General features: G+C 41.2%; 1 protein-coding gene and 1 pseudogene across 2 annotated transcripts; both read left to right on the top strand.

Moving 5' to 3' along the window:
- The first annotated feature begins 6,225 nt into the window (after positions 1-6,225).
- Positions 6,226-8,500, top strand: LOC311627919 (F-box/WD repeat-containing protein 1A-like; annotated as a pseudogene). Its single transcript has one exon. The product of its transcript is annotated as an F-box/WD repeat-containing protein 1A-like (transcript).
- A 5,560-nt stretch (positions 8,501-14,060) lies between these two features.
- On the top strand, positions 14,061-15,194 carry LOC311627922 (speckle-type POZ protein-like; the record flags this gene model as incomplete). Its single annotated transcript, XM_084894652.1, has 1 exon — positions 14,061-15,194. The coding sequence occupies one exon, from the start codon at positions 14,061-14,063 to the stop codon at positions 15,192-15,194; it is 1,134 nt and encodes a 377-aa protein (XP_084750778.1).
- Positions 15,195-15,554: the final 360 nt, after the last annotated feature.

Genomic DNA, 15,554 nt, shown 5'->3' with positions numbered 1-15,554 from the left:
GCACCCGGGATCTGGCAGTTCCTGTGCCACTGACACAGGGGCTGTGGGGGAGGGGGATTGGCTTTGTGACTCACAGAAATCTGAGGGCGGGCTGCAGTCTTGGTGTCCCTGGGTCTGCAGCTGTTGTCGCAGGTCTTCTACCAGAGTGGCTTCAGGGTCCCTGTTTGCTACCCAAACCAGATGGTTGGTGGTGTGGCTAGGATCCTAGTCTCAAGCAGTACTGGTTTTCAAGATGGCATGTCTCTGTGCTGCCAGTGTCCTCCCCGGAGTGTTTGTGGCAGCAGCTGGGTTTTGCCATCTAAGCCTGCCCAGATTGGCAGCCCTTTGGCAGACCTGTAGGGCCTAACTTTCCCTATTTCACTCACACACACCCTAGCACAGGTCCACACACTCCTCTATTGCTTTCTCACTCTCATACAATATCCCTCCTTATCTTCCTGCCGGTCACTGTCATCTTGGTGAAGGCTACTACCGATTCCAGAAAATTTTTAATGTATATAATGAAATAAGTTTATGCAATCCCTTGATTTGTTGGACCTTGATTTAATAGACTGAGAATTTGACAAGGTTTCTGGGCTTTATATCATGTGAAAGTTAATACCCTGTGTGTGTGTTTTTTTTATTATTATTAAATATTCTTATAGATTGTCAGAGATTTGAGAGAGAGAGAGATAGAAACATCAATGATGAGAATGATGGATTGACTGCCTTCTTGCATGCCCCAAACTGGACCAGCAATATTCCCTTATCCAGAATCAAACCTGGGACCCGTCAGTCCACAGGCCTACACTTCATCTACTGAGGAAAACCAGCCATGGCTGCAGCCTGTTAATTTTGAAATGCTTTTAACAAATAATTGCTTATAATTTGACAGCTTGTTATTTTTTAACTAATTCCTGTTATTTTTTAAAAATTTTAGTGAATAGGCTATATATTAGAAAAAATACGAGGCATTTTGCTGACATAAATAAATATTATATGTCTATAACTATAGTCAACATACTTAATTCCAGGAGTCCTAAACAATGTTCAGGGAATGATTAGCACATGATCACACCACTTCCTGAGCTGTTATTGGTTGTGCTGGCTGATGTTCCCATAAAATACTAAGCCACATCCTGCTGTGTGCACTATTAAGTACACACATTTTCTAGATCTCTTCAGTATAAATTTAAAATTATTACAATACAAATGAATCAAACTCTTGCCCTGAGATCACACATAGTACACCTTTGCTCTAAAATGGTTGCTCTGGCACTCCCAGAATCGCTCAGTGGTTGAGCCTCAACTTATGAACCAGGAGGTCAAGGTCCCATTCTGGGAGGAGGCACATGCCTGGGTTACAGGATGATCTCCAGTGGGAAGCTTACAGGAGGCAGCCAATCAATTATTTTTGCTCATCATTGATGTTCTGTATCTCCCCCTCCATGCCTCTCCAAAATAAATAAAAAAAGAAGCTGCTCTGTCCTGCTATCAACCTCAGGGTGATTATGGCCTGATGTGGACAGAAAAGAGCAGCTCTGAGCAGAAGAGGGGCAGGCACCAGTGCCTGCACAGGCCTTTGGGCGGAGGTCTGTGTTCCACACACAGCCCTGGGCACAGGATAGCTCCCCTCAGCTCCCATTTCACGGCTGTGGCCCTGGCCTTGACATCACATATATTGTTAAGATGTTGTTCAAGTTAACAGTCAAATTAGCCATCTGGGTGCTCCCTGCACAAGTCAGTGGTTGGCAAACTCATTAATCAACAGAGCCAAATATCAACAGTACAATGATTGAAATTTCTTTTGAGAGCCAAATTGTTTAAACTTAAACATCTTCTATCACCACTTTTACAAAATAGACTCGCACAGGCCGTGGCATTTTGTGGAAGAGCCACACGCAAGGGGCCAAAGAACCACATGTAGTTCGCAAGCTGCAGTTTGCAGACCACAGCCTTAAGTGAAGCTTTCCCTTGACACCACCTCTATCCAGCCTGCTGCCTGCTCCCAAGGCAGCTACTTTGAAAATCACTTTGGTCTCCTTTAACTACTTGGTTTAAGACTCACAGTAACATGTTGGAAACCCACTTCAATGGGGGAAAATGACAAAGAAATAATATTTTTAAACGAATAATTCCTATCTGGACTCTGCCAAAACTTCCTATTTAAATCTGGATGCATCCCAGCCCAGACATTTCTCACTAAATGAGCCAGCTGTGGGAATACAGAGATTTTGTAAAAAAAAAAAAAAAAAAAAGGGGGGGGGGGAGGAGGAGAGGTCACCTTGACTGTAAACCTTTTGCAACAAATGGGAACATCTACTTAAAGTAGATGATGTTAGTAAGTTTATACAGTTATAATTTTTAAAATAGTCTTTAACTTCCAAAGCAAAAGTACTCTCCCCTGGGGGCAAATAATTGTTAAAAATAAAGCCAAAGGCCATTTTTTCTCCTATTTATTAACCTGTAGAGAGCCCCCTGAGAAGGCACATGGACATTCTTTTAATTCTTATTAGCTAAGCCCAAGGGCACTGGCAGAATCCTGTTTTCAGATTTCTTATCTTTATTCAAGTGCTTCGAATGAGGAAAAAAAAGGACCTTGACTTACCCAGATTTTGATATACTAAATCTTGTACCAAAAACTGAATAGCTTACCCAGATCTTGATGAATAGGATCTGGGCACACCCGGAACTCCTTTTTTCCTTAAAATCCCCTTTGGGAACCAATAAATATGCTGTGTTGCCTGTGGTGAGTGTGACTGTCTCTCAATCAGAGAGATGGCGCCCACCTAGCACCCAGCTTTATGAATCTATTTCTGCCTCTTGTCTCTTTTTTTCTCTAATTTCTTAATCCCCAGCTCCTCCACTAAGGAACCTGTCATTTTCCGTGCGGGATGTGGAAAACAGAGAAAATACCCACCACATTAACCAATTTTTCTAGCACCAACATTTCCCCAGTGAAGTACAAGAATCTTACTTTTTAACCTGTTAACCGGGGAGTTCCCTTTTTAATTACGCAACCTGTAACGGGCGCATACTCTTTCACTAGGACGTGCCAGTACGTCACTCCCAGAGGACGTAATTTCATATTATTATTATTTTTATTTATACTTAATTAAAATAAATGATATATATATATATATATTGTTTATTAATATATAAAGCACAAAGGAAAATACAAAATTACAAAAAATTACAAAAAAATAGAAAAGAATACCAACAAAAAAATTGAAACATCGAATTAAAAAATTATAAATTTTACAAACAATTATAAAGATTACAAAAAAACATATACCGTCTCTCTCAGGGCGCAACATATATTTCCAGGATGTATTCATACGTCCTACCCATTCCCGATATTGTTTACGTTTGACGTATTTATACGTCCCGCTCGGTTAACAGGTTTAAGGAAATATAAATGACCCCATCACAGCCAGTGTGAATCAGTGGTTGGGCATCATCCCATTCCTCAGGGCTCACTGGTTGGATTGGTGAGGAGGACATTTGTCCAGGGTCTGGGTGCCTGTTGAGGATTTGCAGGAGGCAGACAAATAATGTTTGTTTCTCATAAATGTTTCTTTCTTTGTCTTTCTCTCTTCTTCTCTTTGAAATCAATTAAAACACACACACACATAACAAACAAACAAAAAAGATTCGTTGGCCCTTCATCAAAATTCAAAGATTAAAAAAAATAGTTCTGGGATATAATGAACGTTAAATTGCCTGAACTTCCATGACTTTCATGGCATAATGAAAATCAAAGTCAAATATTTTGAGCCAAGCAAGTGACTGGCACTGAGCATTAGCTGGGGTATTAGCGCCTTCAGGACTCAGCACCTGAAGCTATAGATTTGGGAGAAACACCTGAAACTCAAAGCTATTTGGAAAAGGAAGGATGTCAGGAGAAGAGGTGCTGTTCTTTATGCAGAAGAAAAGGGGGTTGGAGAGGGATGGAGTTGGTTAAATAGTTAAGAATTGTTTCTCCAGGTTGTGGGAGCTTTCCTGTGTCTGCTTTCCATGTGTGTCACATGCCTACCAAGCCTGTTGTGCTCTGGACAAATCCAGACACCATGGGCTATGGGCACAGCTTCTGTTGTTCGTGTCTCTATTTATCCTGGGAGAAAGCAGAAAGCCCTCCTTGTCCTGTGTGCAGGGAAACCATCAGAGCAGAAAAACCTCAAAACCAATATAATCCTGAAAAATCTGGTTTCCATGGCCAGAAAAGCCAGTCTGAGGCAATTCCTGAGCCCTGAGGACAATAGGTGTGGGCTGTACAAGGAGACAGAGCAGATCTTCTGTGAAGACCACGGGAGCCTGCTGTTTGCACTGCTTCAGCTTCCGGAGCACAAAGCGCACAGACACTGCTCCTTAGAAGAGGCTGCTGAGGAACACAGGGTCAGTGGTGCCCCTCAGAGCACCTTGAATGATGGGGAGAGTACAGCAAAGAGATGAGGATTCAATCTTCTTTTTTCTGACTGTTCTGATACCTACTTTACACTCAATAATGAAACTGAGAAAACGTACTGCTTGACCTATCTCCATGGGTATTGCAATGAAAAATGGAACTGCCATTTGACCCAGTGATCTGACATCAAGGAGTATATTCTAAGCAACCAGAAACCAGAGATAATGCATGAACCCTATGTTCACAGCAGCATAATTTACAATAGCTAAGATTCTGAAAAAGCCCAAGTGATCATCAGTAGATGAATGGAAAACAAACAAACAAACAAAACAAAACAAAACAAAAAAACCTGTGCCACATTTATATCATGGAATATGAGGCACCAGGAAAATAAATAGTAGGATCTCTTACCCTCTGACACAGCTTGGAGGGTACTGGAGAAGAATATACCATGAAAAATAAGCCATTCAGGAAAGACAAGTGTCACATAATCTCATTCATAGGTGGAATCTAATCAATCATAATAGACTGATGGACAGAGTGGTTCCAGAGACATAGAAGCCTGAGAAAGAATGTGGAATCTTAAAGGGAAGGTGGGGGAGGATTCTGGGTGGGCGATGATCAAACAAAGAACTAGTAGGCATATATGCATAATCCATGGACACAAACAATAGGGTGATGAAAGCCTGGGGCAGGGGGCAGGGTTGGGCTGGAGGGGATCAATGGGGAATAAAAGGGACATGTTTAATATTTTAATTTAATATTTTTTTAATACAAAAGGAAACCATGGTGGCAATGACAGACACACATATCCTGGGGTTGCCTTTCCCCTTTGTGACCTCTCACCAGGGCCCTGCTTGCTGGGAGTAGGGCTTTCCTGAGCTCCCCTGTTTCTGAGGACTGGTTTCCTGGTTTGTATCTGGCAAGACCCAAGTAGAGTGTCTGGGGAGGAGAGAACTCCCCAGGCACCTGCTGGTTTCTGCTCTTCATCTCATTCAGGCTCAGAGGTCTTTGAGCATTTCTCCCTCATGCCCTGGTGTCCTGGAAGCTGCATTTTTCTGTGGTGAGGGGGCTGATGGGGGCTAACCTGTGCACAGGTTGTGTGGGGAACACAGATCTCTGCTCAGAGGCCTCTACAGGTATTGGTGGATAACCATCTCCTGCTCTGAGCTGCTCTTTCCTGTACACATGAGGCCATAATCACCAACAGCCTCCCAAGGCTTCCTTGCCATCTTACTGGGCTCTTCATATCAGTGCTTTGCCATTGGCTGAGGTATCTCCAGGGTTGGAGTAGAGGGGGAACCCTGAGACCCTTTGCAGCCCACACCTCCACTCACTGCTCCCTGGTACTTCTGAGCTTTCTGCCCTGACCCCACTCACCTCCAGGGAAGTGTTTGCATCCTAGAGTTGCCCTCAGGCAACAAGGCTGTGCCACCATATCTCCCTCTGCTAGGCTAGCTAGTTAATGCTCCTTCATCTACTTTCCATTGCCAACAGTCTCCTATTGACTTCTCTAAATCTCCCAGTCTCCTACAGAGTCCTCTCCAGTTTTACCACCCAGTGTGTTTGCAGGTTTTTCCTCTGCTTTACTTTAATATGAATAGAATTTCTGGAAGTCATGACTAGACAGAAGACCTGTAATAGTAATCATTTAGAGAACTAAATAAACTTATTCTTTAACTTAACATAGAAGAAAAGAATATGGAAGAATTATAATGAACATTTTGTAGAGAAAGGACTTGATATATTACTGTAGAGCTATACCGCATAAGGCATTGTAGTATTGTCAAATATATAAATATATTCTAACGGTTGGCTGCGGTCTGGCATCCAGGGGGCAGCCCTGGCAGAGTGCAGAACCAGGGGCCCTCAGAGATTATGGACCCGGCTGAGGCGGTGCTGCAGGAAAAAGCGCTCAAGTTTATGAATTCCTCAGAGAGAGAAGACTGTAATAATGGCGAACCCCCTAGGAAGATAATACCAGAGAAGAATTCACTTAGACAGACTTACAACAGCTGTGCCAGACTCTGCTTAAACCAAGAAACAGTACTGTATGTCTAGCAAGCACTGCTATGAAGACTGAAAATTGTGTGGCCAAAACAAAACTTGCCAATGGCACTTCCAGTATGATTGTGCCCAAAACAACGGAAACTCTCGATATAAGAAGGAAAAGGAACTGTGTGTCAAATATTTTGAGCAATGGTCAGAATCCGATCAAGTGGAATTTGTAGAACATTTTATATCCCAAATGTGTCATTACCAACATGGGCACATAATCTCGTACCTTAAACCTATGCTACAGAGGGATTTCATAACTGCTCTGCCAGCTCAGGGTTTGGATCACATTGCTGAGAACATTCTGTCATACCTGGATGCCAAGTCACTATGTGCTGCTGAGCTTGTGTGCAAGGAATGGTACCGAGTAACATCTGATGGCATGTTATGGGAAAAGCTCATGGAGAGAAAGGTCAGGACAGATTCTCTGTGGAGAGGTCTGGCAGAACGAGGAGGATGGGGAATGTATTTATTCAAAAACATACTTCCTGATGGGAATGCTCTTTCCAACTCTTTTTCTAGAGCATTTTATCCTAAAATCATACAAGACATTGAGACAATAGAATCTAATTGGAGATGTGGTAGACATAGTTTACAGAGAATCCACTGCCGAAGTGAAACAAACAAAGGAGTTTACTGTTTGCAGTATGATGATCAGAAGATAGTAAGCGGCCATGAGACAACACTATAAGATCTAGGATAAAAGCACGTTGGAATGCAAGAGAATTCTTACAGGCCACATGGGTTCTGTCCTATGTCTCCAGTATGACAAGAGGGTGATTATAACTGGATCATCGGATTCTACAGTCAGGGTGTGGGATGTAAATACAGGTGAAATGCTAAACATGTTGATAAATCATTGTGAAGCAGTTTTGCACTTGCCTTTTAATAATGGCATGATGGTGACCTACTCCAAAGACCGTTCCATTGCTGTATGGGATATTGCCTCCCCAACTGACATCACCCTCTGAAGGGTGCTAGTTGGACACAGAGCTGCCGTCAATGTTGTAGACTTTGATGACAAGTACATTGTTTCTGCATCTGGAGATAGGACTATAAAGGTATGGAACACTAGTACTTGTGAATTTGTGAGGACCTTAAATGGACACAAATGTGGCATCGCCTATTTGCAGTACAGAGATAGGCTGGTCGTTAGTGGTTCATCTGACACTATGTGATTATGGGACATAGAATGTGGTGCATGTTTACGAGTGCTAGAAGGCCATGAGGAATTGGTGCGCTGCATTCAATTTGATAATGAGGATAGTCAGTGGAGCCTATGATGGGAAAATTAAAGTGTGGGATCTTGTAGCTGCTTTGGACCCCCGTGCTCCTGCAGGGACTCTTTGTCTATGGACGCTTGTGGAGCATTCTGGAAGAGTTTTCTGACTCCAGTTTGATGAATTCCAGAATGTCAGTAGTTCACACGATGATACAATCCTCATCTGGGACTTTCTAAATGATCCAACTGCCCAAGCTGAACTCCCCCCCCCCCTCACTCCCCTTCTCAAACATACACCTATATCTCCAGATAAATGATCATACACTGACCTCATACTTGCCAAGGTATGAAAAAGAACTGTGTGTATGGCACTGTGGGTAGGAGATGGAATGTTGGCTGTAAGGTGTTGCTAGTTCATGGAGCCTTCTCATGTCCTTTATCTTTCCAAGTCCTGTAAAGCAAGGGTAGCTGCCACCATGAGACAGGGCTGGGGCTGCATATTGGATGCTGTCTTCATCAGGGAAGCCAGCCTCAGTTCCAGATGATCCTGGAATTAGATCTAGATGACCCTTGTGCAGTAGAACTAGTAATTCCTGCCCCAGTTATCTAAAAGAATTGTTCAGAAAGTAAGAGATTTAGCCTTGGCTGGTAAATTCAGTTGGTTAGATCATCATCTAGATATGCCTAGTTACAGGTTCCATCCCAGATCAGCCCGGTAAGGGTACATACAAGAATCAACCAATGAATGCATAAATAAGTGGAACAACAAATCAATGCTCTCTCAAAATAAATAAATAAATATTCAAAAAAATAAAAATAAATAAATATATTCTCCCTTAGTTTTACCTTCTGACATTATAATGAGTGCAGTCTCCTTAGGAGCTGCCAAGATTCCTTGGCTCCTCCAATCCCTTCTATGTCTGGCCTTTTGCTAGCTCCTGGACAACCTCTCATTTTATTCCCTAAAGCCCCTCCTTTTCCCTGGGCCATGGCTGTTCCTGAAACTTTCCAGGGCTAGAGGAGCCTGTGGGATTTCCTGAGCCCCTCTTGAGATCCAGTCCTTGGGCAATGGAAGCTGTTTCCTCTCACAAGTCCCAGGAGCTAGTGTCTGAGGTGTTGCCCCTGCAAGAACTGGGTTCTCTTTTCCTATGGTCCTACCTACAGTTATACCCCCTGTAGGGAAAAGGAAATTTTTCTGATTTGCTCCAAGGACACCAGTGGGCCCTCTTCCTCATCTAGGCCTTGAACTGGTTTTCTTGGAGCAGGAACCCCACTTGTAGCTAGATGCTGGTACCAGGGACAGTACCTAACCTCTTAAACTTGGCAGTGACTTACCCTGGACCACACGTTCATTGCCCCTTAGCTAGATTTCAGAGATGCGCATTCCCTTAATGGCTCCGCTGGGATCCAAAGACTAACATCAACTTGATATACTCAATATTTTCCAGTACATGGACTTGGATACATAACAAATATTTTTCAAAATATAAACCAAGCACCTAGGATGGCTTGGTTCAGTGATAGAGCTTTGGATTGCAGAGTGAGTTAGTAGGGGATGTGATTCAAGTCAAGGGCACTTCCCTGGGATGCTGGCTCCTCCCAGACCAGGCTCCTAGTTGTGGCCCATGCAAGAGGCAACCAATTGATGTGTTCTCTCATCAATATTTTTCTGTCTCTTTCTTTATTTTCCACCCTCTCTAAAAATCAATGAAAAAATACTTTGTGACTATAAAAAGTAAATGGGAAAATATCCTTAGGTGAGGATTAAAAATAGGAAAACAAAAAGAGCAACTTGAATTATAACTAGTCCCACTTGATATCAAGAAAAATAGATAACTGTAGTCCACTAGTACTGATAATAGATGACAGATTAGCCTTTTTAAACTGAAAGATTATTTACATCCTATATGCAAATACCATCAACAACCTTCATAACTCTCCAGGCACAGAGAGTATCAGCCCCCTAACTTTTTTTCAGTAACCTCCAGGTGGTCTGGCCATTCTCAAGTGTGGGTGGTGAATTCCTAAGTATAGGAGAGATGAGTGGCAGTTGACAATGTTGACATTCTGGACCACAAATCAGATCACAGCAAGCCAAGACCCTGATAGGTTGCTTCCTCCCTGGATCCTCCATTCTGAGGCAACCTGAAAGAATTACGGAATCTCAATCACAAGAGAGCTGCTGTGTGTACATGCATATGTTTGTGTGTGTGGCTGGGAACATGATTACCGTATTTTCCGGTGTATAAGACGACCCCCTAATTTTACAGTTAAAACATACATTTAGGCCTATATTTCGCTATATAAGACTATCCCCCACTTCAAAGAAAAGACTTACTTTGCCGTCAAGATCTGCAGGTAATTTATGTGCAATTTTGGTCTTTTGCCCCTGATTTTCCGTTGACTTTTTTTCGTTTCAAAGGTCGTCTTGTAGATAGACAAGATGAAATATATTTCCTGCCCATCATCCCCACGCTTGCTAGGACTTTGGTTCACTTTTTAAATGTTTTAATAAAACAAAAGGTAATCCATAGACAGAAAAATATTTTTAACACATATATCTCATCAAGGATTTGTATCCAAAAAACTCTTGCAATTCAAAATAAGACCATAAATCCAATGATTATTGTGCAACTTAGAGGAGTTAAGAAGGCACTTCACTAAAAAGATATATGGATGGCTACTAAGGACATTGTCTTAGCCTATTTGTACTTCTTTGTCAAAAAGACTGTAGACCTTGTGGTTTATAAACAACATGTGTTTCTCACAGTTCTGGGGGCTGAAAAGTTCAAGGTCAATATGGTGGCTGATTCAGTTTCTGAAGAAGTCCTATTTCCTGTTTTATACACAACTGTCATCTCCTTAAGTCAATGATCCTTTCGTTGGCTTACAATCCTAACCAATGAGTTAGACGGCAGCAGTTTCACCTCTTTCTAGGATATGTGGTCTCTGATGGCTTTTACATTTGTTTTTCCATAATTTTTAAAAGTTGAGTTACATAGATTTTCACTTTTTTTAAAATATATTTTATTGATTTTTTACAGAGAGGAAGGGAGAGAGATAGAGAGCTAGAAACATCAATGAGAAAGAAACATCGACCAGCTGCCTCCTGCACACCCCCTACCGGGGATGTGCCCGCAACTAATGTACATGCCCTTGACCGGAATCGAACCCGGGACCTTTCAGTCCGCAGACCGACGCTCTACCACTGAGCCAAACCGGCTTCGGCAGATTTTCACTTTTTAATCTTCTAGCAATGTTAACTATTTTCACAGATTTTTAAAAACAGGACTTAAATTCCCAAACATTTGATAATGTGAAAAATAATTCATATGGAGGTGGCATCAGTAACTTGTTAACTAGTGATGGTTTCAACAAAATGCAGGTAGCAGGTCACATCTGTTAATAAGAATTCTCTACAGCATCTGTAAGGTAGTGACTATAGTCAGTACTAAATGCATATTGAAAAGTTTCATGTATCTTACAGCAAAACACATTTACATTCTGTTAGGCTGTCAGCCCCCAGGCATTGTTTTCTACGTTATAACTTCAATCAGATTATCAGACCACAATCTGCATAATCCATTCAAAGTGGTCACTTCCTTTTATGAATTTAAGCCAATCTCAGCAAGTGGGTGTGGTCTGAGGTAGGCCGTTATATAAAAGCCCCATCTGTACAGAGCCCACTTCACTTCCTCAAGGTAGACTGACTGAAGTTGAAGCTGCCTGATGACTGAAGAGAATTCCTACGGACCCTGCTATTGGCAGAACTTACAGAGTTGGGAGAGCTCAAAGTACACTCTGGTGAGTATGATATTTAGAATGAATATGTTTTTATTTTTTTTAGTAAATATCTCAAAAACTGCCTACTTTATCTTATTACAAATATTTTTAATTTAACTGTCTGGGATCTCTAAGTAGAGAAGTAGATTTCTTAGTTCACTGAAATGACATGAATATTTCAAATATCTGGAATTGGAGCACTTGTAATATATTGATATTTGCTATAATAAGTTATTTCATTATTTTTATTTTATTTTGATATCATATTGCCAATAGTTGTTTTTTTAGGTCATAAAAAAGATTTCTCTAATTATGAAAATCATAAGAAACCTAAAATGTTTCACATAACTTATGCATGTAAGAATCTTCATATTCATTAACCTAAAGTAGAAATGAGTCAATTAATGAGAAAAACTCACAAAGGTCCTCTTTGCTATTCTTTTAAAATCTTCAGTTCCAGGCACTATTTGAAAACTTTGAAGTAGATCCCAACAAATTTAAGGCTTCCCAAGAAGTGGTATTGGACACAAAGGGAGATTATCAAAGACAAAGATGAACAAGTCATGCTTCTGTCTTCCTCTCTCTGAAAGTTAATAAAAACATTTCTATTTAAAATAACCTATTAGGATGTCCCTTCCCCAAATTCCTTTTCTTTTGTTATTTTAATATAAAATCATAAAGATATAGCATACCAAAAAATAGAGTCAGGCCTTCCCCTTACTTACAGAGTCTATTAGAAATTTTTCTTATTCACTGAATTTATTTGTAATCCTAAAACAAATGTCCGTGGTGTTTTTCCAGCCATTCTTGGACTTGCACTGAGATGGAGTAATTTGCAACCAGCCAATTGGATATTCCAAGCAGAGTTTGAATAAAGCAAAGGTCAAACAGCAAGTAAGTGTCTTTTTCATGGCCTTTTATGCCAGATTTTTGGTATTTGGGCACCAAAGCACAGGGATATGCTTTATGGAGATATTCTACCTGTTAGATAAGCTTCCTTAAGGAATGAGCTCTAGGGCTATTGGCTATGAATTTAATGTTCATAAATAAACAATCTATAATTACTAAGATGTCTTTAAATAGAAATAAAAATAAAGTTATGTGCTATCAGTGTTTCCCAAACTTTTGACATATGTGTACCCCTTCTATTATTTTCATAATGCTAAGTAACCCTCGTATTCATGAGAATGTAGAATTAGCGCAGCTAAGCACAGTGCAGTGCATATCCCCACCAAACTCCGGTAGAACGCATACCCCCACCAAACTCTTCCCATAACCCTGGGTGTATCCGTACCACACTTTAGGAAACAGTTATTAAATAACTGATGGATGGGCATTCTATGATCAGAGGCTGGAAGGAGACAAACTATGCCTTTTGGTCAAGAATAACATTTTGGTATGTGCTACCACTTAGAGTGTTTCTGCTATAATATAGAACACCAAGGGAATTTACTATAAGCTTGTAATATCTATCATTTATTCAGAAAGTAACTTGTATTTAGAATGCATTGAAAAATCTGTACTTACGATAAAAAAAAGTAATAGAATAGGAAATAGAAGTATGAAAACTTTTATGAAGATCTTATTTATAGCAAAAAAATTAAAGAGCAAAAAACAGGAACAGATGATAACTCTAGTTACCAATGGGGAGAAAGCAAATGTGTCCACAAAAAATATTTTTTGCAAATGAGATTGACAAAATTTTTGTAAATTTGATGAGTCCCCAAGTATTGGATAATTCTCAATTTCTTTTAAGTTTTGGAAAGCAAAAATAATTGGATTTTTAGGGAGTGTTCCTTGTGGGTCTACTACCTGGATTATACTGTCCTGTAAACACATTAGATTATAGGGGTCAGAAACTCTTTTTCTACCAATGGCAATTTGGATATTTATAACATCATTGGAGGGCATACACAATGAACTAAATAATTATCAATTAGCCAGCTACATTTGGTCAAATATTTAAATTCTGAGTCAGGCCTTCTGGAGGGACTGAATAAATGATTTTGGGGACCATATATGGATCTCAGGCAGGACTTTCCCACCTGTGATTACAGGATCACTTTAAGAAATTCCTGCCACTCACAAAAAAACAAAACAAAACAAAAAAAAAACACAAAAAAACAAAACTAAGTAAATATTATTATATGAATCTTAGATATTGTTAAGCATCTACCAACTATGATACCATTTGTGTTTTATTCATTTTATTTTTATTTTAGAGAGGAAGGAAGAGACATAGAGACATAAATAAAGACAAAGAATCACTGAATTGCTGCTTCCTGCAAGCTCCTCAGTGGGGATTGAGCCTGCAGCGTGGCCATATGCCCTGACCTGAAATGGAACTGAAACCTCGTGCTTCATAGGTGGACACTCAATCACTGAGCATCACCAGCCAAGCAGCATTTATGTTTTTGATGCATCTTTCGGACAGTTGTTACTAGAAATAAATGCAGTGATTGCAGGGCAGTTACCATCATCTGTAGGCCCAGCTCTGAGGGATTTCTTGTTAGACAAGACAACTTCATCTTCCCACTACTGACTTAACCTGGCTGGAAAGAGGGCAGAAATCTTCTCCTCTGACTTTGGAAATCTTGTTTAACCTTCAAACTTGCAATGTCAAGGGTTCCCAGTCCTACACCTCTGGCAGAAATGTCCAGTGGCCCTGTAGCTGACAGCTGGTGCCACACACAGATCCAGGTAGTGAAGTTCTCCCACATGTGGACCATCAGTAACTTTAGCTTTTGCAGGCAGGAAATGGGTGAATTCATTCAAAGTGCAACCTTTTCATCAGAAGCCAATGATCAACTGAAATGGTGTTTGAGAGTATACCCAAAAGGGCAAGATGAAGAAAGCAAAGATTACCTGTCACTTTTTCTGGTTCTGGTCAGTTCTCCAAAGACTATATGTTTTGCAAAATTCCAATTTTTTATCCTGATTGATGAGGGAGAAGAAATATTCAAAATTAAATTCAACGAGAGTCACCATGCATATAGATTTGTACAAGGCAAAGACTGGGGATTCAAGAAATTCATCCGTAGAGATGTTCTCTTGGTTGAAGACAATAATCTTCTCCCTGAGGACAAGCTGACCCTCTTCTGTGAGGTGAGTGTGGTGCAAGATTCCATCACCATTTCTGGCCAGAATCACAGGAAGATGGTGAAGGTTCCTGAGTGCCAGCTGGCCAGTGAGCTAGGAGGACTTTGGGAGAATTCCTGGTTCACAGACTGTTGCTTTTGTGTGGCTGGCCAGGAATTCCAGGCTCACAAAGCTATCTTAGCAGCTCGTTCTCCAGTGTTTAGGGCCATGTTTGGACATGCAATGCAGGAGAGCATAACGAATAGGGTGGAAATCATTGACATGGAGGCTGGAGTGTTTAAGGAAATGATGTGCTTCATCTACACGGGGAAGGCTCCCAACCTGGACAAGATGGCTCATGGTTTGCTGGCAGCTGCTGACAAGTATGCCCTGGAGCGTTTGAAGGTCATGTGTGAGGATGCCCTCAGCAGTCAGCTGTCTGTGGAGAATGCTGCAGAAATGCTCACCTTGGCTGACCTCCACAGGGCAGACCAATTGAAAACTCAGGCAGTGGATTTCATCAACTCGCATGCTGAGGATGTCATGGAGACGGAGGGGTGGCAAGCGATGGTGGCATCCAATCCCAGCTTGGTGACTGAGCTGTACCGCTCTCTGGCTTCAGCACAGGGCCGCTGTCTGGGACCCCCACGCAAGCGCCTGAAGCAGTCCTGAGATCCTGCCTGTTGTAAGACTTCTTTGACTTTCCAGAAGCAGAAGCCATAGTTGCTGCCATTGAGCACCAGATAGCGAAATTTGTGGAGTTTTTAGTCTACTGTGGGGGGAAGACTGCATCTCGGTTCCAGATTTTTAGTTTGATTGTTTTCCTTACAGAGATCATATTTGGAAACCTATCGTTATTGATTTCATAGTGGAAGGGAAAGGGAGTGAGAGGGCACTAAGTGATAAGAGTGAATCATTGATAAGCTGATTCTTGCTTGTGCCCTACTGGAAATCAAGCCCACAACGGAGGCATGTGCCCTGACCACCAATGGATTCTTGACCTCCTGTTTCATAAATTGACACTCACCCTCT

The sequence above is a fragment of the Pipistrellus hanaki genome, assembly GCF_964339955.1.
Source record: "Pipistrellus hanaki genome assembly, chromosome: 9".
NCBI classification, from domain to species: Eukaryota; Metazoa; Chordata; class Mammalia; order Chiroptera; family Vespertilionidae; genus Pipistrellus; species Pipistrellus hanaki.
This window is presented reverse-complemented; position numbering and strand designations above follow the sequence as displayed.